This window comes from Perca flavescens, chromosome 15, assembly GCF_004354835.1.
Source record: "Perca flavescens isolate YP-PL-M2 chromosome 15, PFLA_1.0, whole genome shotgun sequence".
NCBI lineage: Eukaryota > Metazoa > Chordata > Actinopteri > Perciformes > Percidae > Perca > Perca flavescens.
The window spans coordinates 720,559-744,565 of record NC_041345.1 but is presented as its reverse complement, the minus strand read 5'-3'; the positions used below and the strand labels follow the sequence as shown (position 1 = coordinate 744,565).

The 24,007-nt window shown below is 40.3% G+C and overlaps 1 protein-coding gene across 2 annotated transcripts in view; it reads left to right on the top strand.

Annotated features, from left to right (window-relative positions):
- The first annotated feature begins 7,301 nt into the window (after positions 1-7,301).
- The window catches only part of rab3db (RAB3D, member RAS oncogene family, b), a 33,635-nt gene continuing 16,929 nt past the window's right edge, over positions 7,302-24,007 (top strand). Inside the window, exons 1-2 of one of the 2 annotated variants that reach the window (XM_028599432.1) lie at positions 7,302-7,555; positions 17,156-17,392. In XM_028599432.1, coding sequence (XP_028455233.1) covers positions 17,156-17,392 — 237 coding nt within the window. In that variant the 5' untranslated portion in view covers positions 7,302-7,555. Of the gene's footprint in view, positions 7,867-17,155; positions 17,393-24,007 lie in introns of both variants that reach the window. The other variant, XM_028599431.1, reaches the window with a different exon arrangement.

Sequence of the window (24,007 nt, the reverse complement as noted above, 5' to 3'; positions counted from 1 at the left end):
ATGTTAAATCTGTGATTGGGAGATTAAACTAAATTTCCTTCATCGTGCGTCTGCTGTTATTCTTTTAAATATGGAACATCAGGTTTGTCTGGTCGATCTTTATTCTCTAAAGCTAGAGATGTAACGATAGACCTAAGTCCAGAGTCTATGGCTGTGCTCGATTTGAAGAACTTCTTAGTTGACTAACACTAATTCAACTGTATCGACTAATCGATTAGTTGATTTAATCGACAGATCTGTAAATCTGAGTTTCTCCGCAAAGAGTCATGTTAAAAGCACCACTTTAATTCCTGTGTTTACCAGAGACGTGCTCGTACGTTTCTTGAAAATAAGTCATTCAGCATGAAAACAGCATCAGACATGACTAATGGACTAAAGAGATCTAAGTTGACTAAGACCAAAACCACCGATTAGTCCACTAATCCACTAATAGGGAGCAGCCCTACCAGATTCGATTCAGGATTTTAAGTTGACGATACGATTTCCTCAGGATTATTATTATAATTTAGTTTTTTTAAAGCCTTTATTTTGACAGGACAGCTGAGACAGGTGAGAAAAGGGGGAGAGTGAGAAGGTAAGACATGCAGGAATCTAATCCTGGACCTCTGCGTCGAGGCATAGACCTCTCAGTATAAGTGCGCCCACTCTACCCACTGAGCCAACCCGGCCACTTCTCAGGGTGTTTTAAACCCTTGTGTTGTCCTCCGGTCATTTGACCTGTTGGAAAAAGTGTTTTATATCAGAAATATGCGTTTCTTTCAACCAAATTGCAGAAAATTAACATGGATGCATGGATATATGTTGTATGGGTTCCATACAGCAAACTTAATGATTACAGTCATTGAATTTTGGGTGTTTCAATCAATTTTATAGCATTTGACTAAACCAGACTGTGATCCACTCAACATCCTCTGATTGTAACCATTAATCAAAATAATTCATAATTTCTGCTTTTTTTTTACCTCAAAAATGAGGTATAATGTCATATAAATAAATAAAGAAAGTTTTTGACAAAAAGCAGCAAACACACTGGAAAAAAGTGCTAAAAAAAGTTAATTTTGACGGAAGGGATGACAAGTTAATGGTCTACGGGAAGACAACACAAGGGTTAACAGAATGAGCTGCAGACAAATGACTGAAAAATATTCCTTTACTTCATACCCATTTCTAAACGATAAACTATGCATCGTGACATCTCAAAGCAAACACTTGTTTTATTGGATTGTTTTTGGAAATTAGCTCTCCTTTAATCCTCAGATTCACATCGATGAGCAAACGTTGGATTATAAAAGAGGCAGCTTTTAATTTAATTAGCAGCATGAGGTTTTGAGAGGTGCAGCCTTGAATGCAGCGAGCCCGGCTCTGCTGGACCAGAGAGTCTCTGTCCTCGTAATCAGCACTGATGGATTATAATGACGCATTTTAATATACCAAGCCGGGACTGAAAGTAGAGGGTTTTAAGGCTTTCACAATTACAATTCATGTTGAAGATGTTTTCTCCTAACCTGACTCCACCAGATGGATCGCTTCGCATTTGCTCGGCATATCCATCTGGGAACTTTCCGTTGGAGAACTTTTGGGAAGGGGCGGAAATACTGGTTAACTGATTGGATGAACCATCTGTCTATCACCTATGTTGGTGATAGACGGGGCCAAATCAACCAATCAGATCCACGAAGCGTATGAAAATACAACCACGAGCCAGGCTACCCCTGCTGCTGCTGCAGGCAAAGCATAGCTCGTTAGCTCAGCAAGCTAGCAACATGTCGGTAAAGGAGATTTGTCGTTTGTGTAACGAGAATTTAGGAATAAAAGAATAAAAGGCCCCATTTCAGGTTCCTGGTCCATATTACAGAAGAAGGATCCAAGAGGAAAAAGCATTAGTGAGCAGCTAACAGAATTAGGGCTACCACTGGCTGATAATCCTGGTTAGCTGATTGGATAAACCATCTGTCTATCACCACCTAAACCCACCTCAAAACCAACGCTGATTGGTCGGTCGTTTGGCAAACGGCTCCAAATGTTCTCTACCTCAAGATGCCAGACTGATCTGGGAGGAGAACTGGAGCTCACCAGATCAGGATGGTCTCACGAGGCTAGTTTTCTCCATCTGTGATCGGGAATTCAGTATTCTTTTAATGAGATTTGTTTTATTGCTTGCTATTACTTGCTTTCTAAATACAGTAGATTATATTTGATTAGATTAGATCAGATTAGATTAGATTAGATAAGGGATCACTTCCCAAATGTCCCCCATTTTGAATGGGAAAGTATACCCAAATTGCTAAAGTGCACCCCAATTGAAATGTGGTCCTTTTTGGGACATTTCCAATACCCTTGTTGGTTATTTTGGGAACACATTGGCCATTTGGGGCTACCCTTTGGGAACACTTAGGTAATTTGGGAATATGTGTGCCTGCTGTCCTGATCCCTTAGGGGGCGCTGTTGTTGCTCCGAGTTCACTTGGGGACATTTGGGAATACTTTAAACATTTGGGAACACATGCAGGGGCTGTCCTAGGCAGTGGTTTCAGGGGGGCTTGGTGGCATGGGACAATTGGGAAAACTATTGTCATTTGGCTATTAAAGTGGTGGGAGGCCCTCATGGGGCGGGGGGCTGAATGGGTTTTGTGGGCAGGGGACAATCGGGAATATTTTTGATATTTGGAAACATTTTTAGGATGGACACTTTTTGGCGGGCGAGACGGACAATGTCAAAAATATTCCCAAATGGAAACGTTAACACTTCATGATTACAATTGAAAAAATAGTACTTGCCATGAAAATATTGACATAAATGTCACGTATGTTGCATAAAAGACAGGCCAAATTTCCCATTTTAAGTAAGGGAAGAACAAAAAAAACTTTAACTTCATTTTTCAAATTTTCATGCCCCTGGTAGCCTGAAACAGGCTCCATGCCCTTTATCTGATACCTCCAAAGCCCCAGTTAGTGCCTCTATGGCTGGGTTAACATGCTCACCACCCTCATGTAGCCTCCAGTTGGGTAATGACATTTGGGAACACTTTTTACATTTCGTAAGGACATTTGGGAAGAGCCAATGCCCCTATTAAAGACAGGCCAAATGTCACGTTTTCAACTAAGGGAAGGGCAGCGTTAGGAGTTACATGTTGAAACAAAGTTATTAGCATTGAAAAATGGCTTTTTGCCCTTTGGATCTTATAATTTGGGACACTTGGGAACACTTCTTCCATTTGGGAAGAGGACATTTGGGAACACTTTGAAACAGAAAAAAAACAACCCCTGAAACAGAAAAATAGCAATTTTTTAAATTTCCGCTAAAGCCATGGTTTTTGAGTATGACGTTGCCAGCTCTTTATTGAGTAAAACTATGTTGGTTTGGACAAGCTAGCACTTAGCATGGCTGCACAGGAAGGTTGGCCATTTGGGAACACTTTTGCCATTTGGGAAGGACAATTGGGAACACTCACCCACCCTATTAAAAACAGGCCAAATGTCCTGGGTTGGGCTTCCCTTACAGTGCTCTTCCCTTAATTGTCCTTCCCAAATGGCAAAAGTGTTCCCAAATGTCTTTTCCCAGAAATAGGCTACCAGGGGCGTGAGCCTTTTAACCCAGGCTTAGAGCCACTTACTGGGCCTGTGAGGTGAGACTGAGGGCCCTGGAGGTCAACGCCCAGCCATAGAAGCATAAGTGTTCCCAAATGGAAAAAGTGTTCCCAAATGTCCTTTCCCAGAAATAGGCTACCAGGGGCATGACAATTTGAAAAATAAAGTTAAAGTTTTTTTTGTTTACTTGAAATGGGACATTTGGCCTGTCTTTGATAGGGTGGTTCAGTGTTCCCAACTGTCCTTCCAAAATGGCATTTTTGCCAAGCTGTGCTTGTAACCAAGCCTCTTTTATTCAACATACGTGACATTTATGTCAATATTTTCATGGCAAGTACTATTTTTTTCAATTTTAATCTTTGAGAGTTAGGTTTTCTTTTCCATTTGGGAACACTTATTCCACCTGGGAACACTTACGCTTACCCAAGTGTCAAAAAGTTGCCCTATTGTCCTGGGTTATGGCTGCCTCACACCGCTCTTCCCTTACTCAAAAATGGGACATTTGGCCTGTCTTTAATAGGGGCATTGGCTCTTCCCAAATGTCCTTTCGAAATGTCAAAACTGTTCCCAAATGTCCTTCCCAAATGGAAGAATTGTACCCAAGTGTCCCAAATTATAAGACCCAAAGGTCAAAAAGCCATTTTTCAATGCTAATAATTTAGTTTTCACATTTAACAGTGGAATATTGATAGGAAAACTGTTCAATGTTGACAACCGTGTTCGGGAGAATGAATGACCAAATTTTGGTGGTCCTGGACCCACAGGAAGGGTCCCTACTGGCCCCTCCGAAGGGGTCTGGACATTTGGGAACATTTCTTCCCTTTCACTATACATTTGATAATGCTAACGCTGTCCTTCCCTTAGTTGAAAATGGGACATTTGGCCTGTCTTTAATAGGGGCATTGGCTCTTCCCAAATGTCTTTCCCAAATGGAAGAAGTGTTCCTAAGTGTCCCAAATGACGAGACCCAAAGGTCAAGAAGCCCTTTATCAATGCCAGTCATTTTTTTTTCACGTTTAACGGAGGAAAATTGACTCGAAACCTGTTCAGTGTTGACGACGGTGTTCTGGAGAACGAGTGACCAAATTTCGGTGGTCCCTGACACGCGGGAAGGGTCCCCGCTGGCCCCCGTCCAGAAGGGCTCTGGACATTTGGGAAAACTGTGGCCATTTCCCACGGCGTTCCCATTTTGCTCAAAGCGTTCCCCTTCGGCCGAGGGCACGAGAAAAACGGTAGGTTTGGCGCCGTTCGGCCCCCGGGGTCCGGGACACGAGCACTTGCTCGGCGAAAATGTGTTCCCGATTGTCCCGCGAGCATTTAGGGGGATTAGATCAGATTAGATTAGATTAAATTAGATTATATCAGATTAGATTAGATTAGATTAAATTAGATTATATCAGATTAGATCAGAGTAGATCAGATCAGATTAGATTCGATTAGATTCAACTTTATTGTCATTGTGCAGAGTACAAGTACAAAGACAACCAAATGCAGTTTGCGTCCAACCAGAAGTGCAAAAAAAAAGCAGAAAAGTGCAATGTGATATACAAGTGATATACAAGTATAGACAGGTGGTGCGTAGACAGGACAATACATATATTTCAGTGTTATAAGAGCAGAGTAAACATGGCTATGTAAAATGAACAGTGTATGAACAACATGTACAGATATGTGCAACGTAGTAGCAGTGACATTATACTAGTAGTAAGAATAATATAGATATAGATATATGCAGTGTATTGACAGAATATATATTAAGAAAAACTCAATAAATATGGATATTCTGAATGAACCATATAGACAGATCTGTACAGTATGTACAGCTATGTGCAGTGTGGTAACATTATAAGAGTAGTGAGAATAAGTGTATGTGCAGGATGAATAGTAAGAAGAGTAGGTATACCTGTCCTGGATGGTAAAGCTAGTGGTACAGCAAAGCAATATTGGGGCCAACAGCACCTGTTGGAGCCATTACACCACTTTGTGTTTTTCATAGGCAACCCATGTTGGTTATGCCAATTAATGTGCAGTTTTATGTTTGAGCATTGGGTGGAGCACTGCCTTTGGGAAGGCATAAAGGTAATCGGAGTGTAAATGTGTGTGAATGTTTATCTGATGAGCAGGTGGTACCTTGCGTGTGAATGTGTGCGAATGGTGAATGGTACCTGTACTAATAAAAGCGCTTTGAGTAGTTGTTGGGACTAGAAAAGCGCTATATAAGAACAGTCCATTTACATTTTCATTACAGGTACACAGGTGTGTGGAAATTGGGGAAAGCAGACAGTTTTTCACCGTGTCAGTGTTTGATTAGTTTGACAAGGAAAATGAATGGAACTAAACCAGAAATGAAATGAAATGGACTGTATTGTTTGTGCGACAGTAAGCAGGCCGTTGAGGGAAATAAATGGGTCACAGCACCGAAATGTAGACAGATTGTGGATATTAATTATTGGCACGCAGAACACGCGTCCGAGCAAGTTCTCCCCTGATCCCACCTCATTGGCCTAATTTAGGAGTTAAGGTAAAAGACTCTACAGCACCTTTTAAGTGTAAAAAAAAAAAACTTCTGTACGAACAAACAACAAAGTGAGGATTATTTGGATCCGCCAAGTTGGGACATTAAAGACTGTGAAGAAAATGTTACACTTGTTAAAAAACTCCTCAACTCTTGAGTGTGCAGAGCAAAAGAAAAGAAGTGTTGAGGATGTTCATCAGACACGGTCCTCTACACAAGGAAATGTGTTTGTGTTTGAGTGTAAGAAAGAGAGCCACTCCTGCAGCCATCACACTGAGACTGCTGCTGGTTCAAGGACCCTTATTTGGGACTGCAGTAATACCACAGAACAGCCCTGCAGTTAGATTAATTATGTATCTGAAGCAACTTTATTCAATCATCTCTTCAATGTGGCAAATGTAGAGCTGCAACGGTCTGATCTCAGTAATAGATGAGCACCTACGCACCAGAAACACACTCAAATCCAAAACTTTGTCAAAATGCATCAAATCATAATAATAATAATAATTAAAACATATTGCTTCTCATCTCAGAAGTTCACTCAGTCACAGCTTTGCAGCACATCAGATGATTTTTCAAAGGACATACATTTTAAACTGAGCGGCCAATATGTATTTTGATGCTTTTTGATGCACTCTGGCACCTTATTTAGTTCACTAAAGAACTAAACAAAATCCTCAATCTAAACTTATTTTTTATTAATTAGAATATGGTTGGCCTGTGAGTTGAGCAGTGGTGATTTTAGACCCTCTTTAGGGGGGCTCAAGCCCCTAAAGTTCATCTCAGTGCCCTTAAAAATTATAATAATAAAAAAATAATTATTTTTTTATTTAAAAGAAAAAAATCTATTTTAATGCTTCAAGTGAGAGATTGGGAACTAGTCTGTTGGTGACAGAAGGCAAACAGTTGTTGTCAATACAATGCACCTGTAACCCAGTCAAGGAAAGTTTTCTTTTTTTATTTAGTGGTAGTAGTTTTTTCATATGTTCAATATTTTGCATTTATCCTCTGTTATAATAATACATAGATATATTAATTGTTAGCCAGTTAAATTACTGATTAAGCAGGGGGGGGGGCACTGTATCCATGTCACGGTCTCATTAGCCCCCCTAAAGGTCTGGTCCTAGCATCGCCCCTGAAGTTGAGTGTGTATTTTGTTAAACGTGTGTTTGGGATCGTCGTCTTGTTCCTCCGGGGGCGTTTTGATCTGGTGTCCGCGCGCTCACACTGCACACAGCCCTCTCCTGTCCTCGAGCTGTGTGTGCTCTACGCTTCACCCTGACACAGCGGCGGCGGTGTTAACTCTCCGGCTCCAGCGGCAGCCACACGACCGAGATCCGGGAGCTGCTCCACACCGCGAACGAAGAACCGGAAAAAAAAGTCTCCTGACGAGGGCGGAAAGCAGAGCAGAGCAGCGCGGCTGCCGGTGCCGCAGCAGAAAAGGATATTTCAGGTGCTACCTGTACTTTCTCCCCCGGCATCACAACGGAACACAGCCGCGTAACGTGAACGTTACACTCGATAAGGAAGCTAAGGTTCCAAACTATTAGTGCCAACGTTCCAAACTATCATTTTAACGTTCTAAACGATTAGTGCCAACGTTCCAAACTATCATTTTAACGTTCTAAACGATTAGTGCCAACGTTCCAAACTATCATTCTAACGTTCTAAACGATTAGTGCCAACGTTCCAAACTATCATTCTAACGTTCTAAACCGTCGCTGTTAACGCTCCAGTTGGACGTCTGCTTTCTTTCAAAAGAAGGTAAGTTCAAAATGTCTTATTCTGCTTCGCACTTCCTCCAAAAACACCGAGTGCTAATTAACATTTAGGCACCTTCACTCGGAGTCAAAAAGTTACGTTTTCTTTCTACTTGACGCAGGTTTCTCCTCACTGAATGAAACACAGCGAGGGACTCTGTTTTTGTTCGTCACAGTGGAGCGTAAATGAGCCATTGCCCACTTTAAGGGATTAAACTAATGTCGTAGTGTTTATCGCCGATCTCTGTTTGTGGTTCAGTCTTTCCCCCACTAATGAAATAACCGATGTGGCAGCTGCCAACTAATCAATACTGGTCCTTCCCTGCGGGGCAGGCAGCCTGCTGGCTCAGGGTTAGCTAACCGTGCCAGCTGAGCTGAGGGACTTATTATTTGTTTTACTGGAGATATTAATGCTGCTCCAGTGTGCCATAAAGGAGCTCCAGGGTCATTGTTTCCCAAAAAGCCCATGTTTTGTCCTCAACTCAAAGATATTCTATCCTGTTGCAGAGGAGAGAAGACACTAGAGGCAGCAATATTCATATTTAACAAGCTGGAATCAGAGATTTTAAAAGCCATCCTTTTTATTCCACTTACCAAAAAGTGATTGCAGCTTTTTAAACCTTGTCAGTTAAAGATTGTTTATGCCTCAAAATCACTTTATCAATCAACGCTTATATCTGACAGATTATAGCCCACCCAGAACGTTCTACCCGTTGAAATACCTTTTTTAAAAGGAGCAATACAACCCATAAAATGCACTTTTCCCCTTGCCAAAAAGTGATCGCAGTTACTACATTGTGGTTGAAAACCTATGGGCAAGTAATGACGACAGGTGTCATAACTTGAAAAAACGGGGTGTTAATGGTTGTATTGTTGTATTTTATATTTATATATATATATATATATGTGTGTGTATATATATATATATATATATATATATATATATATATATATATATATATATATATATATATATATATATATATATATATATATATATATATATATATATGTGTGTGTGTGTGTGTGTGTGTGTGTGTGTGTGTATATATATGTATGTTTTGTATATATATGTGTGTGTATATATTTTGTGTATATATATGTGTGTGTGTGTGTGTATATATATATATATATATATATATATATATATATATATATATATATATATATGTATATATGTATATATATATGTATATATGTATATATATATATATATATATATATATATATATATGTATATATATATATATATATATATATATATATATATATATATATATATATATATATATATATATGTGTGTGTGTGTGTATGTGTGTATATATATATATGTATGTGTATATATATATGTGTGTGTGTATATATATATATATATGTATGTATGTGTGTGTATATATATATATATATATATATATGTATGTATGTATGTATGTATGTGTGTGTGTGTGTGTGTGTGTGTGTGTGTGTGTGTATATATATATACTGTATATTAACACTTAACACTATTTACACTTTAGCAGCAGGTAATGTTAGCCTACCGTTAGCTAGTTAACACTATCTACACTTTAGCAGCAGATAAGGTTAGCCTACCGTTAGCTAGCAGCTGGAGTAAACCAGGTTAAAATGCTGACAGCTAAACAGTGTAAAGTGTGTCTTTATTTCACCGGAGAGGACTCCAACACCAGTCTATAGCTGCCGTTGTCGGAAAAACAACACCGATGTTGCGTTCACTTGAAATTCGCCTCGCCAGCCTTGTGCTACATTCAAAGTTGTTGTAAAATACCCTTTTCCCATCCAGTGGTTGTTTTTGTCGTTTAACAGGAATTTACTGGTGAACTAAGTTACTGTTCTAAGTTATTGTTATTACATTGTGAATGATGTGTCACCTTTTTCAGCCCAGGTACAGTACAGGCCAAAAGTTTGGACACACCTTCTCATTCAATGAGTTTCCTTTTTATTTTCATGACTATTTACATTGTAGATTCTCACTGAAGGCATCAAAACTATGAATGAACACATATGGAATTATGTACTTAACAAAAAAGTGTGAAATAACTGAAAACATGTCTTATATTTTAGATTCTTCAAAGTAGCCACCCTTTGCTTTTTTTGATAACTCTGCAAACCCTTGGTGTTCTCTCAATGAGCTTCATGAGGTAGTCACCTGAAATGGTTTTACCTTCACAGGTGTGCTTTGTCAGGGTTCATTAGTGGAAGTTTTTCCCTTATTAATAAAAAAAGCAAAGGGTGGCTACTTTGAAGAATCTAAAATATAAGACATGTTTTCAGTTATTTCACACTTTTTTGTTAAGTACATAATTCCATATGTGTTCATTCATAGTTTTGATGCCTTCAGTGAGAATCTACAATGTAAATAGTCATGAAAATAAAAAGGAAACACATTGAATGAGAAGGTGTGTCCAAACTTTTGGCCTGTACTGTACATTCATACTACTCTCTATGGCGTCAATTCACACGCAATCTTAAGGTAATGTAAGTCAATCGAGGCCAAAAGGCGTTGATAAACACGCTAAAAAGCAAGTATGGGTCGTGATAACACGCCAGTAATGGCATACGAAGTGGCGTGTCATACATACACCACTTCATGACATCAGTCTGGCCTGAGTCTTCCACAAACCTGGGGGAAAACACTCGTGCAGCATAGAGCTACCCACTCAAAAGTGATATTGTTTTCTTACTCCAGCTTTCCCATCAGCTGGGTTTAAGCCTGAGGTAACCCCGGTCACATGTGCTGCATGTTTACTATGCTGCTCAGGGTGTCTGCAAACACCGAGTAGGCTCGTACCACCTCTACAATCATTCCTTAAAAGGTTCTTTCTTCCCCTTTTTTAACAAAGATGTAATATACAGTAAACTACAAGATTAACACGGCATTGTTTTCTTGTTACTGTGCTGTGTTGCTTAATTCTGTAAGTTCCCTCTGCGTATACTGTAACGTAATGGAGAAGACACGGTACAAATTCAAAGCAGCGATTTAGAAAGTGATCTTTCTTCACATTATGGAGCAACTAGGGGTGGGAGATATTGACAAAAATGAATATCTCTATTTTTTTTCAATATCTTAATATCGATATTCAGACGATATTTTTGAAATCCTTCAAAGAAATGTGTGCAAACTGGCAAAGAAGGTCCAGTTGGTCTTTTGACTTGTTGCATTTGACCTATTATTGTATAGAATTACTAGTACATAAAGATATGACATTGATTCAAACATGAACCAAGTTACTGTACTAAATATTTACTGTAATACAACAAAAGTGCTTTTTCAGTACAATATATGTACGTAATAAATTAACTTTGTGCTTTGCAAACAGTACAACAATGTTACTACCTCTTTAAAAAATGTAAACATTAGAACACAACGCAATATAACATGTTTGCACATTATATTAATATAAAAGATGAGGATGAAAAAAGACAAAAGGAACAAAATCAATAACAGATACTGCTTTGCAGGTAAAATGTGCAATAAAGCAAACATGCTTTTGAAATTACAAAACACTTCTTTGGTAAACACCAGTGTAAACTGTAAGTGTAAACATGCAGTAGAGGTGGTCAGTAACAAAGTAAATTTACTTAAGTAGAGCAACATGGGTTTAACAACAGTTTATATAAGCTGAAGCTTCTGACGCTACCCTTTGGTTATGACCAATAAATTCAATTCATGGGACTATGGCTGCAACTAACGGGTATTTCCATTATCGATTAGGCTCACCATCTTGTTGTCCTCGGGTCAAATGTGACCCATTTTCAAGAAGTTTCTACATCAGAAATTTGGGTTTCTTTCAACCAAATTGTCAACAACAACAAAAAAGTAACATGGAGGGTTCCCTACAACGCTATTTTTAAGTTAAAATATATAATCAGTTGAGTACTTTCATTTAATTTGGATGTTTTATTCAATTTTACAGCTTTTTGAGGAAAATAAATCCTAAAAGAAAGTTGAAAAAAAGTGACAAATGTCGGAAAATGATAAAAAAAAATGTGGGCAATTAAAACGTAAAAAAACAAAATGTCGAAAGGCGCCGGAAAAATTGACAAAAACATTAGGGGGAAGCGACAAAAGTGTCGAAAAAAAGACGACAAAAGAAAAAAAACGTTTTCAACAAAAGATTGCATGGTCGACAGGGGGACATAGACGGGTTAATGTGTGGATTATTGTCTCGTTGATGGATTAGTTAGGAAAATAATTTAGGGAAAAGTGAAAAAAGTTAGAAATTTTAATTTTGACCCAGAAAAACAAGACGTTGCAGGTCAATGGGACTGCAACCCGAGAGATAATCGATTATCAAAGTAGTTGATAATTGATTTAATAGTTGAGAACTAATCAATTAATCTGGCAGCTCTAGAAAAGTCATTTTTGATGCTCCCATTGATTGATTTTACATTCAGCAGGTGCCCAAAACACCTGAGGTTCTGCACTTATAACTAGGGTTGGGTACCGAAACCGGTAGGAACCGGACCGGATTAGAACGATTTCGGTTCCACTTAATGTGTCGACTGAAATATTTTCCCTCTGTCGCTCCGAAACGGACGTAAAAATCTCCCCTCTCTGTAGTCTACCGTTAGCTAGCTCCTCTCTCTGTAGTCTACCGTTAGCTAGCTCCTCTCTCTGTAGTCTACCGTTAGCTAGCTCCTCTCTCTGTAGTCTAACGTTAGCTACTCTCTCTGTAGTCTACCGTTAGCTACTCTCTCAGTAGTCTACCGTGAGCTACTCTCTCTGTAGTCTACCGTTAGCTACTCTCTCAGTAGTCTACTGTTAGCTACTCTCTCAGTAGTCTACCGTTAGCTACTCTCTCAGTAGTCTACTGTTAGCTACTCTCTCTGTAGTCTACCGTTAGCTACTCTCTCTGTAGTCTACCGTTAGCTACTCTCTCTGTAGTCTACCGTTAGCTACTCTCTCTGTAGTCTACCGTTAGCTACTCTCTCTGTAGTCTACCGTTAGCTACTCTCTCTGTAGTCTACCGTTAGCTACTCTCTCTGTAGTCTACCGTTAGCTACTCTCTCTGTAGTCTACCGTTAGCTACTCTCTCAGTAGTCTACCGTTAGCCACTCTCTCAGTAGTCTACCGTTAGCTCCTCTCTCTGTAGTCTACCGTTAGCCACTCTCTCTGTAGTCTACCGTTAGCTACTCTCTCTGTAGTCTACCGTTAGCCACTCTCTCTGTAGTCTACCGTTAGCTACTCTCTCAGTAGTCTACCGTTAGCTACTCTCTCTGTAGTCTACCGTTAGCTACTCTCTCTGTAGTCTACCGTCAGCTAGCCATGACATGCAGGGAAATCATCACAGGTCGGATTTGGACCCTGGACCTCTGTGTCGAGGCAAAGACCTCTATGTTTATGTGCGCCTGCTCTACCCACTGATCCAACCCGGCCACGATAGAGGCTACTTTTAAAATGCCCTATCTCCCCTCTGGGCTCACCAAAACAGACCTAAAAGCATATTAATTATTATTAGTTTTTCAAGAATCTGTGTAGGAATTGTAATCGTTTTAAATCCAAACGATTCCCATCGATGTTTAAGTACACAAAAAATGTCCCCCGGAGACCCTCACCCTGCACGGGCATCATGTGAGTTGGGATTAATTTGGGAGATTAGAGTTACGGCTCGAACACAGAACGTTCTGCACCCAGAGAGCATGTTTCTGGAGAGGTTGTGTTTATATGGCAAGTTCCTGTGCTTCTAGGGCTGGGCAATACACACTCACCTAAAAGATTGTTAGGAACACCGGCTCAATTTCATGTTGAAATTATCTAATCAACCAATCACATGGCAGCTGCTTGCAGACTGTAGCATTTAGGGGTGTGGTCCAGGTCTAGACAATCTCCTGAACTCCAAACTGAATGTCAGAATGGGAAAGAAAGATGATCTAAGCACCTTTGAGCGTGGCATTGTTGTTGGTGCCAGACGGGCTGGTCTGCTCAGTTACTGGGATTCTCACCCACAACCATTTCTAGGGTTTATAAAGAATGGTCTGGAAAAAGGAAAAGCATCCCTGTATGAGGTAGTCCTGGGGGGCGGAAATGAGGCTACAATTTGCACGAGCTCACCTAAACTGGACAGTTGAAGACTGTAAAAATGTTGCCTGGTCTGATGAGTCTCGGTTTCTGTTGAGACATTCAGATGGTAGAGTCAGAATGAGAACATGGATCCATCATGCCTTGTTACCACTGGGCAGGCTGCTGGTGGTGGGGGTGTAATGGTGTGTGGGGGTCCCTTTCTCCTTCAGAACGGTAATTGAACAGTAACGTGTAATTGATTCAACAAGGTGCTGGAAGCATTCTTTAGAAATGTTGGCCCACATTGAGAGGATAGGGTCAAACACGGTATTAGTATTAGAGATGGCCCGATACCAGTTTTTTGCTTCCCGATACCGATTCCGATACCTGAACTTGCATATCGGCCGATACCGAGTACCGATCCGATACCAGAGTGTCATACATTTCATTAGGTTTTAACAGCTGTATACTACTATCTCTGTATTGATGTGATATTATTTCTATCTTTGTGAAACATGAACAAACACAAACAACGAATGCCCCAGAACTTTCTTTTATTGTCCAGTTTGACAGTCAGTTATGACGGAAAAAGAACATAAATAAACTACTTTAATGTAGATTTTCTTTAGGGCTTTATTACGTGGTATCGTATCGGTGCATAAACTCCAGTACTTCCCGATACCGTTACCAGCGTTTTAGGCAGTATCGGAGCCGATACCGATACTGGTATCGGTATCGGAACATCTCTAATTAGTATGGTGCTCCTAATAATCCTTTAGCCTTTAGGTGGGTGAATATCCTGATATCTGATTTTCTCTCTATGGCCCAGCCCTTTGTGCTTCAGCGGAGTGAGGTTGTGAAAGATGTTATTGTCGGTGAACAGCAGCGTTTCATCAGGCAGCAGCCGAGGTTGCTCAGGCGTCGGTGTGGAAAGTCTTGTCACGCCTCGAGGGACAGGAAGGTCAAAGCTGGGTCCGCTCAAAACAGGAACTTTCTCCAGAACCGTGTCGTCAACTTCTCTCCCGATGCTCGGTTCCTCGGGTCTGGAGCTAAACTCTACAGATGTCAATTAGAGCTGGGCAATATATGGATATTATATCAGTATTGTGATATGAGACTAGATATTGTCTTAGATTTTGGATATCGTAATATGGCTTAAAGTGTAAAGTGCAGGTTAATCACCACAACCAATTAATGTGTAAATAAAGTGCTCAATATGTATACATTTAAAAGCTTCATAAGAGGGAGAAGCAACCCATAGCAGGTACATAGACAGGCCAACAATGGGACAATTTTATCCATTTTTGCCATCTTATTCATCACTAAATTCACTTCTGACGACGTTTTAGGCGAGAAATTAACTGTTTAGATTTCGAATATAGGCAGTCTTGCGAAAATCGTTACTAAATTGACAATTTGCTTCAAAGTTTTCTGAGTTGAGAAGCTCCATAAAGTGAACCCTCTGCCCTGTTTCTGATGTACTCGTACATCCAGCACCTCTCTCCATCCTCCCTCCTCCCTCCCTCCCTCCTCCATACCTCCTTCCTCCCTCCTCCCTCCTCCATCCCTCCTTCCTTCCTCCTCCCTCCTCCATCCCTCCTTCCTTCCTCCCTCCTCCATCCCTCCTTCCTCCCTCCTCCCTCCCTCTCTCCATCCTTCCTCTCTCCCTCCATCCTTCCTCCCTTCCTCCCTCCCTTCCTCCCTCCCTCCATCCATCCTCCCTCCCTCCCTTCCTCATCCTCCCTCCCTTCTTCCCTCCATTCCTCCCTCCATCCTTCCTCCCTTCCTCCCTCCCTTCCTCCCTCCCTCCATCCATCCTCCCTCCCTCCCTTCCTCATCCTCCCTCCCTTCTTCCCTTCCTCCCTCCATCCATCCTCCCTCCCTTCCTCCATCCTCCCTCCCTCCATCATTCCTCCATCCTCCCTCCCTCCATCCTCCCTCCCTCCCTTCCTCCCTCCCTCCCTCCATCCTTCATCCTTGATTTTATTTGACCACTTAAATATAAAAACATATATGAAACAGCACTCTGCGTCATACATTAAAAATACATAAATAGTTAGGGATAACACAATAAAGCCCAAAGACTTATTTCCATTGTGGTCCCTATATTTGATTCATTTTCAAAACGTTTTGGGGAATTGGAAATGTATTTATTTGAAACCGGGACAATGCACAGACAGACATTGAACTTGTACTACAAGATAATGTCTTGGGCCAGGTTATAGCAACAGTTGCTAATTTCCACCTGTAGTCTAGTGAATAATGTGCTTGAATAATGTCGGGCTGTAATCGAAAGCTGTCAATCAACATGTACTTGTCGGGCTCGGTGCGAACTTTTAAGGCCCAATTACAGCTCTACTTCTGTTGACCCAGACTACAAAAATCTCGACTCTGGCTTCACTTCCTAGTAGGGCTGTGCAATTAATCGGAATTTAATCATCAAAATGATGTGATCACAAAAACAGAATAATTGAGAAAACCAGTTATTTAGCTCATTACGTTTTGCAAGTAAACTGAAAAAATAAAGTTTAAATAGCAAAAGTATTGAGGCAAATTTCACAGTTGTGTTTTTTTTTAACAGTTGATTAGTTTTTTATATACAGTACAGACCAAAAGTTTGGACTCACCTTCTCATTCAATGTGTTTCCTTTTTATTTTCATGACTATTTACATTGTAGATTCTCACTGAAGGCATCAAAACTATGAATGAACACATATGGAATTATGTACTTAACAAAAAAGTGTGAAATAACTGAAAACATGTCTTATATTTTAGATTCTTCAAAGTAGCCACCCTTTGCTTTTTTATTAATAAGGGAAATAATTCCACTAATGAACCCTGACAAAGCACACCTGTGAAGGTAAAACCATTTCAGGTGACTACCTCATGAAGCTCATTGAGAGAACACCAAGGGTTTGCAGAGTTATCAAAAAAAAAAGCAAAGGGTGGCTACTTTGAAGAATCTAAAATATAAGACATGTTTTCAGTTATTTCACACTTTTTGTTAAGTACATAATTCCATATGTGTTCATTCATAGTTTTGATGCCTTCAGTGAGAATCTACAATGTAAATAGTCACGAAAATAAAAAGGAAACACATTGAATGAGAAGGTGTGTCCAAACCTTTGGCCTGTACTGTGTGTGTGTATATATATATATATATATATATATATATATATATATATATATATATATATATATATATATATATATAATCATTTTTAGAGCTTATCCTTATTCAGTGTCTCTGACTTCTTCTGCTGCGTCTCCAGATGGCGTCGAGCGAGTCCCGGCTCCAGCAGCAGCCGTCCCCGAAAGACGCGGCCGACCAGAACTTTGACTACATGTTCAAGCTGCTGATCATCGGCAACAGCAGCGTGGGGAAGACCTCCTTCCTGTTCCGCTACGCAGACGACTCCTTCACCTCCGCCTTCGTCAGCACCGTGGGCATCGACTTCAAGGTGAAGACAGTCTTCCGCAACGACAAGAGGATCAAGCTGCAGATCTGGGTGAGTTGAGTTAAAGATGTGGGGTTTTAATTTATGTTATACCATGGTCAGGCTGAACAAAAGCACTAACTCATTGCACATTGTTTGACAATTTTATAGTCAAAACAGCAAAAAAAAAACCAGGAGGAGTTAACATGTGAGGTGTTAAAGGGTTAAGACCATAGAAAGAAATGCTGTATTAGAAGGCAAGCACTGAGTTACAGAAGCTAGTGTGATATTGTGACATATACCATGGTCTGGGTGAATACTCGATTCTGATTGGCTGCAGGGTGTCCATTAAAAAGTGATGTAGGACACCTACTGAAGGAGTGCCGGTGAAGCTGACAATCAAAAGGAAATGTGGATTTATTATTTCTAAATCGTTTTGTTCCAGGTATTAGTCAAACCGTCAGGCGTAACCAGGGAAACTTTATTATTTATTATTTGGATAAACTTTAGATTTCGATTGTAAAACTAATTAAAATGTGAACTAAGTAATGGACTTCGGCGGAGGCACGCCTCACCGAAGTCCATTAATACCTGACAATGGACACCACGTTGGGCATTAACCCTTACTTATTTGTTTAATTAATTTATTTGTCAGGGACAATGTACAAAATACATTAATCTTACGAAAAGATGTTTTGTACCGGAGTTAGCTAATGCTAGTTTCCATCTGCAGTCCCTGGGCAGGTGCACAGAATATTAAAACATTATATTACAAATAACAAGTCAGTAGTACTAACAAATGCATGCAAGATTAGTTAGTAACACTAATCACATATTTAAATGAAAAACTAATCAAAAAACTATCACAGCCTAAAATATATACAACATAGTCAAAAAAATGTACTTCAGTATTACATTTGTAAGCTTTTAAGTGTGCCGATGCTCACATAGCTGGTTATTGAGGATGTATTTCTTTAAGTTTCGAGAGAAATTATTAAAATCTACAGACAACTTCAGACTGCCTGGGAGTTGATTCCATTGTTTAATGGTTTTAAATGAGAAAGCTGTCAAAGGCAGAGGATCTTTTCAGGATAGCACCATTTCTGTGAGCAGTGACTGGGATGGGACGATATTTTTTTGTCCTGATTCAATTCTTTCAGGATTCTGCTATGCCATGAGCTACTACGACTACTATTTCTAGTCACTGATCCATTATCTTTATTGTGACTATTATTGCCACTGCTCCTCACCACTGTCGCATTAGCCACTGCTAATGCTTGCTCTTGAGGGAATTACTGGAATTGTTGGGTCTTTGTAAATTATAGTGTGGTCTAGACCTACTCTATCTGTAAAGTGTCTCAAGATAACTCTTGTTATGATTTGATGCTATAAATAACATTTAATTGAATATAACCTGTTAAAGGAACACGCCGACTTATTGGGACTTTATCTTATTCACCGTAACCCCCAGAGTTAGACTAGTCCATACATAGCCTTCTCATCTCTTATTAGGACTTTATCTTATTCACTGTAACCCCCAGAGTTAGACTAGTCCATACATACCCTTCTCATCTCTTATTGGGACTTTATCTTATTCACCGTAACCCCCAGAGTTAGACTAGTCCATACATAGCCTTCTCATCTCTTATTAGGACTTTATCTTATTCACTGTAACCCCCAGAGTTAGACTAGTCCATACATACCCTTCTCATCTCTTATTGGGACTTTATCTTATTCACTGTAACCCCCAGAGTTAGACTAGTCCATACATACCCTTCTCATCTCTTATTGGGACTTTATCTTATTCACTGTAACCCCCAGAGTTAGACTAGTCCATACATACCCTTCTCATCTCTTATTGGGACTTTAGCTTATTCACCGTAACCCCCAGAGTTAGACTAGTCCTGTTATGAAGTGACGTCATTACGTCATCAAATCACTTTTTTTTTTTCATCAAACTGCAATTTTTGCAAGTTCCCACAATTTCATCGCATAAAATTGCATAGATATCATATATTGCATATTCCGTCTCATTTGTTAAGAAAACGTGCCGCATAATCAAGGATTTTTGCCCTGCAACAATCACAAAAAAACTCATCAGTTTTCTGGAAGGACTGATTACCGTAATGGTTGGTTTCAGCGTTCATATATCTGATATCACACCCCTCTAACACAGAAGTGTGGTTGGAGAGGCCAGTGTGTGTTTTGGCGTTGGCTCCTCTGCTGCTGACTCATCTCCGTCTCCGTTTGTGAAGTGACATACGCTGTTGGCTCAGGTTAATCATGTATTTGAACAGCTTTAACTGTGAGGAATGTGTGCTGCAGATAAATTAAGGATACACCTTTATAGTTCAGTGTAAAAGCCCTGCAATGGATACCATGGTTACACACGGTGTGGGTGTGTGTGTGTGTGTGTGTGTGGTGATCCAGTGTTTATAGGCTAAGCTTACCAGCTGCTAGATGTAACTTGATATTTACCGTACAGACGTGAGAGAGGTACCGATCTTCTCCTCTAACGCTCAGCAATAAATATAAGCACATTTCCCAAAAGGTCAAACTATTTCTTTAAGGCCTCCTGCACACTGGCTGTGTGGCCTGAGCGTTGCGTTTCTGTTGCGTGGTGTTTTCTACGTCTTTCCCACCAGAAAGGTGTCTGACTACTGCTGCTGCTGCTGCTAGCCTTGTCTGGACACATGGATGTTTCCCATAAACATAAATATATTCTGATCTGATTACAGCAAAGACAACGCTGGCAGTATTGATGGCAGAATAGGCTCCAGAATATTTCCTTCTGGATTGACAGGTGCAATATTAGAAAACCAATAATTATTTATAATTTTTATGCGTGTCACGCAGGCAGTGTGTACGCTCTAACCTGTTAACATGGGAGCCAAAATAAAAATGGACACGCCACACAGCTGACATGCTCACGCCACACAGCCAGTGTGCAGGAGGCATAACTCTTGTGTTGACTGTTCCAACAATCACCACTCTGGGTTGGTTGAAATAAACCCTTAATTCACCCATTTACAGTACATGTGGAGATATGCTGGCTCTATACACGCTAAAAGTCCTGATTATTTACATGGAGTCTGGTGGAGATATGCTGGCTCTATACACGCTAAAAGTCCTGATTATTTACATGGAGTCTGGTGGAGATATGCTGGCTCTACACACGCTAAAAGTCCTGATTATTTACATATAGTCTGGTGGAGATACGCTGGCTCTACACACCTTAAAAGTCCTGATTATTTACATGGAGTCTGGTGGAGATATGCTGGCTCTATACACGCTAAAAGTCCTGATTATTTACATATAGTCTGGTGGAGATACGCTGGCTCTATACACGCTAAAAGTCCTGATTATTTACATGGAGTCTGGTGGAGATATGCTGGCTCTATACACGCTAAAAGTCCTGATTATTTACATGGAGTCTGGTGGAGATATGCTGGCTCTACACACGCTAAAAGTCCTGATTATTTACATGGAGTCTGGTGGAGATATGCTGGCTCTATACACGCTAAAAGTCCTGATTATTTACATGGAGTCTGGTGGAGATACGCTGGCTCTATACACGCTAAAAGTCTGGTGTAGTTTGGTAATGGTGATTTTGGGGCTGTTTCATGTTAAACTAAAAGGATCTTACTCTTGAACTAAAAGCTCTATCTCTATAGGGATCCATCCCATAACACACTTAGAATAATAATCTGAGTCTGTCAGTAGCAACAACAGAACTTTTAGTGGACTCTAACGGACGGTGAACATCCCGGTTAGTGGCTGACAGTTACAGCGTTCTCGCTCAATACTGGACCAATTTTAAAGAGTTTGTTCTTATTATTTACTTAGACACCAATGCATAGGAAAATAGGTTGGGCAACAAAAGAAATTCCCCTTTAACAGAAGGCAAAATACCTCCCTGATTCTCTCCTTTTTTATAAGATGATAATGCATTTTAAGCCTTTTATTGACAGGACAGCTGAAGAAATGAAAGGGGAAAGAGAGGGAATGACATGCAGCAAAGGGCCACAGGTTGGAGTCGAACCCCGGCCTGCTGCGTTGAGGAGTAAACCTTGATATATGGGTGCACACTTCACCAACTGAGCTAACCGGGCACCCCTGACAGTCTCTCAACACTAAACTCCAACTGGGCTTTGTAGCATCAATTAAAAATGGAAATTCAACTCTTGTATACATGTATGTAAACACTTAGATGCCAGGTACAGACAGCGAGTAGTAATGTGTGTGAAACCATGAGGAAGTCGTGCCCGTTTACACTTCTTGCACAACTCATGTGCTAAACTTGCACAAGGCTCCAAACCCACAATTGTAGACACACCTCGTCTTTTTAAAAAGGTCTTCTGGTAAGCCTTCGGTCTCCGAGCTCGACCGAAACAACTAATCCATTCACGGAGAGAAAATAATCAACAGATGAATCGATGGTGAGAAGAATCGTGAGTTGCAGCTTTAGTTGTTCTGTCTCTAAAATGTGGGTCAGTGTTTTGTCCCCAACTCAAAGATTTCCTGTCCCAGAGGAGAGAAGACACTTGAATATATTCACATTTAACAAGCTGCCGTCACACAAGTTTTACTGTTAATTAAATTATCTTTTTATTAGGAAATTTCACATCAATTGACAAGTACATATGGAATTATAGTTGTTAACATTAGAATGGTTTTGTATCAATAGTTTCTTGTTCCAGATGTCCAATGTCCATTCCCTTTTAGTAATAAAAAAGCAATAAAAGGTTCACTCCTCGACGCAGCAGCCGCAGGTTCGACTCCGACCTGCGGCCCTTAGCTGAATGTCGTTCCCCCCCCTTCATGTCTTCAGCTGTCCTATAAAAATAAAGGCCTAAAAATTAATCTTAAAGATTATTTTGGGGTATTTTGCCTTTATTTGACAGGACAGCTAGGTGAGAGAGAGGGGGAAGACATGCTGGACATCGTCACAGGTCGGACTTGAACCCTAGGCCTCTGTGTCCAAGTACATGTGCGTCTGCTCTACCCACTGAGCCAACCCGGCCACACACAAAAAAAAAAAAAAACGTAAAATGCACTTCTACACAAAGTGATTTCAGTTCCTGCCTTGTGTATGTTTGGGTGTCTCTGCCTCAAAGTGACTTCTTTTTATAACAAGGGTTATATCTGAAGAAACATTTAGGAAACTGAAATCAGAAGTTTTACCTTTTTTCATAATAAATGACTCAAAACAATTAACGGATTATCAATAATTATTATTAGTTTACAACTAAAGAATTAATCTTTGCAGCTCTAGTATCTAACAGCGGAGGAGGAGGGTGACAGAGTGAAGTGTAATGCATCTAAAGTGTGTCAAACTCGAGGCCCGCTGGCCAAATTCGGCCCCTCGCAGGTTTTGATCCGGCCCGCATATCCATTCAGGTTCACAATACATTTTGGCCCACCTAGTTTTTGTCATTTATTTTTGACGATTTGTTATTTTCTTTTGCTGTTTTGTCACTTTTTCTGACGTTTTTGCCACTTTATCTCACGTTTTTTGCCGCTTTTCCGACGTTTTTGCCGCTTTTTCCGACGTTTTTGCCGCTTTTTCTAATGTTTTTGCCACTTTATCATGTTTTTGCCAATTTTTCTCACGTTTTTGCTGCTTTTCCGACATTTGTCCCTTTTTCTTACGTTTTTGCCACTTTGTTCTGATGTTTATGCCGCTTTTTCTGACGTTTTTATAATTTTCTTTTGACGTTTTGGGGTGCTTTTTCCTATGATGGCTGGGGAACTTTCTCCTGACTTCTTTAGGACTTTATGTTGACCTAACTGTAAGTGAGAAGATGTTAAGGCTGCTACCTACGGGACAAAACAGAAGATTGTATGACACACGCAATAATACAGTCAAAGATATTTGACTTTTTCGATTTAAATAAAAGCCTATCAACAAACTAAACATGTCCGGCCCTAGATGTGACTCTTATTTTCCAGTGTGGCCCGTAGTGAAGTTGAGTTCGACCCCCCCCCCTGCTCTATAATGTGTGATTAGTGTGGTTTTGAGAAGGCGGCATGTTGTGCGTGCCCGGTGTTGACGTAACCACGGATGGTGCTGGGGGATTTCTAAGAGAAGAGGTATTTCCTAAGCTCAGGAAGGAGAGGAAGTTCCCTCTCAGCGTCTGGCGGAGACCTAATGTAGAGATACCACAGAGCTGTGCAGCAGTGTGTTTAAAGGGTGTGGGGCCACCAGGCATGTCTTAGCACTTAGCACGGTATGTGGAGTTAATAATCTACTGTGAAATCTCCTGGCTGTTACTCATGTTAGATCCTGTTGAACGCCATCTGTAAGAGGCTTCACCACATTCTTCAGACAGGGGCTGCTGTTGATGACGAGGTTATGATAGTTTTGAATTTAAATATTAGTTTTTATTTCATTTTTGGCTATGTTCACACTTGGCATCTTTTATTTTTTTTCCCCAAACAGTTCCACTAACTACTCTCCCCTAAAACTGGTTTTGTCATTTGCATTCACACTGGCCAAGTGGGCCATAGGAACTGACCTTTTTGTTATTCTAATCACAGCCATCTAACCACCACTATGAGAAGGGAAAAGGGAAAGATCGTGCCGTTAAGTAGGAGCTGAAAGAGTTACAGGAACTTGACCAACTACCACTTTGCTCGTTTGAAAGCCATGATGTCTCTCTCTCTCTCATGGGTGGGCCAAATTCT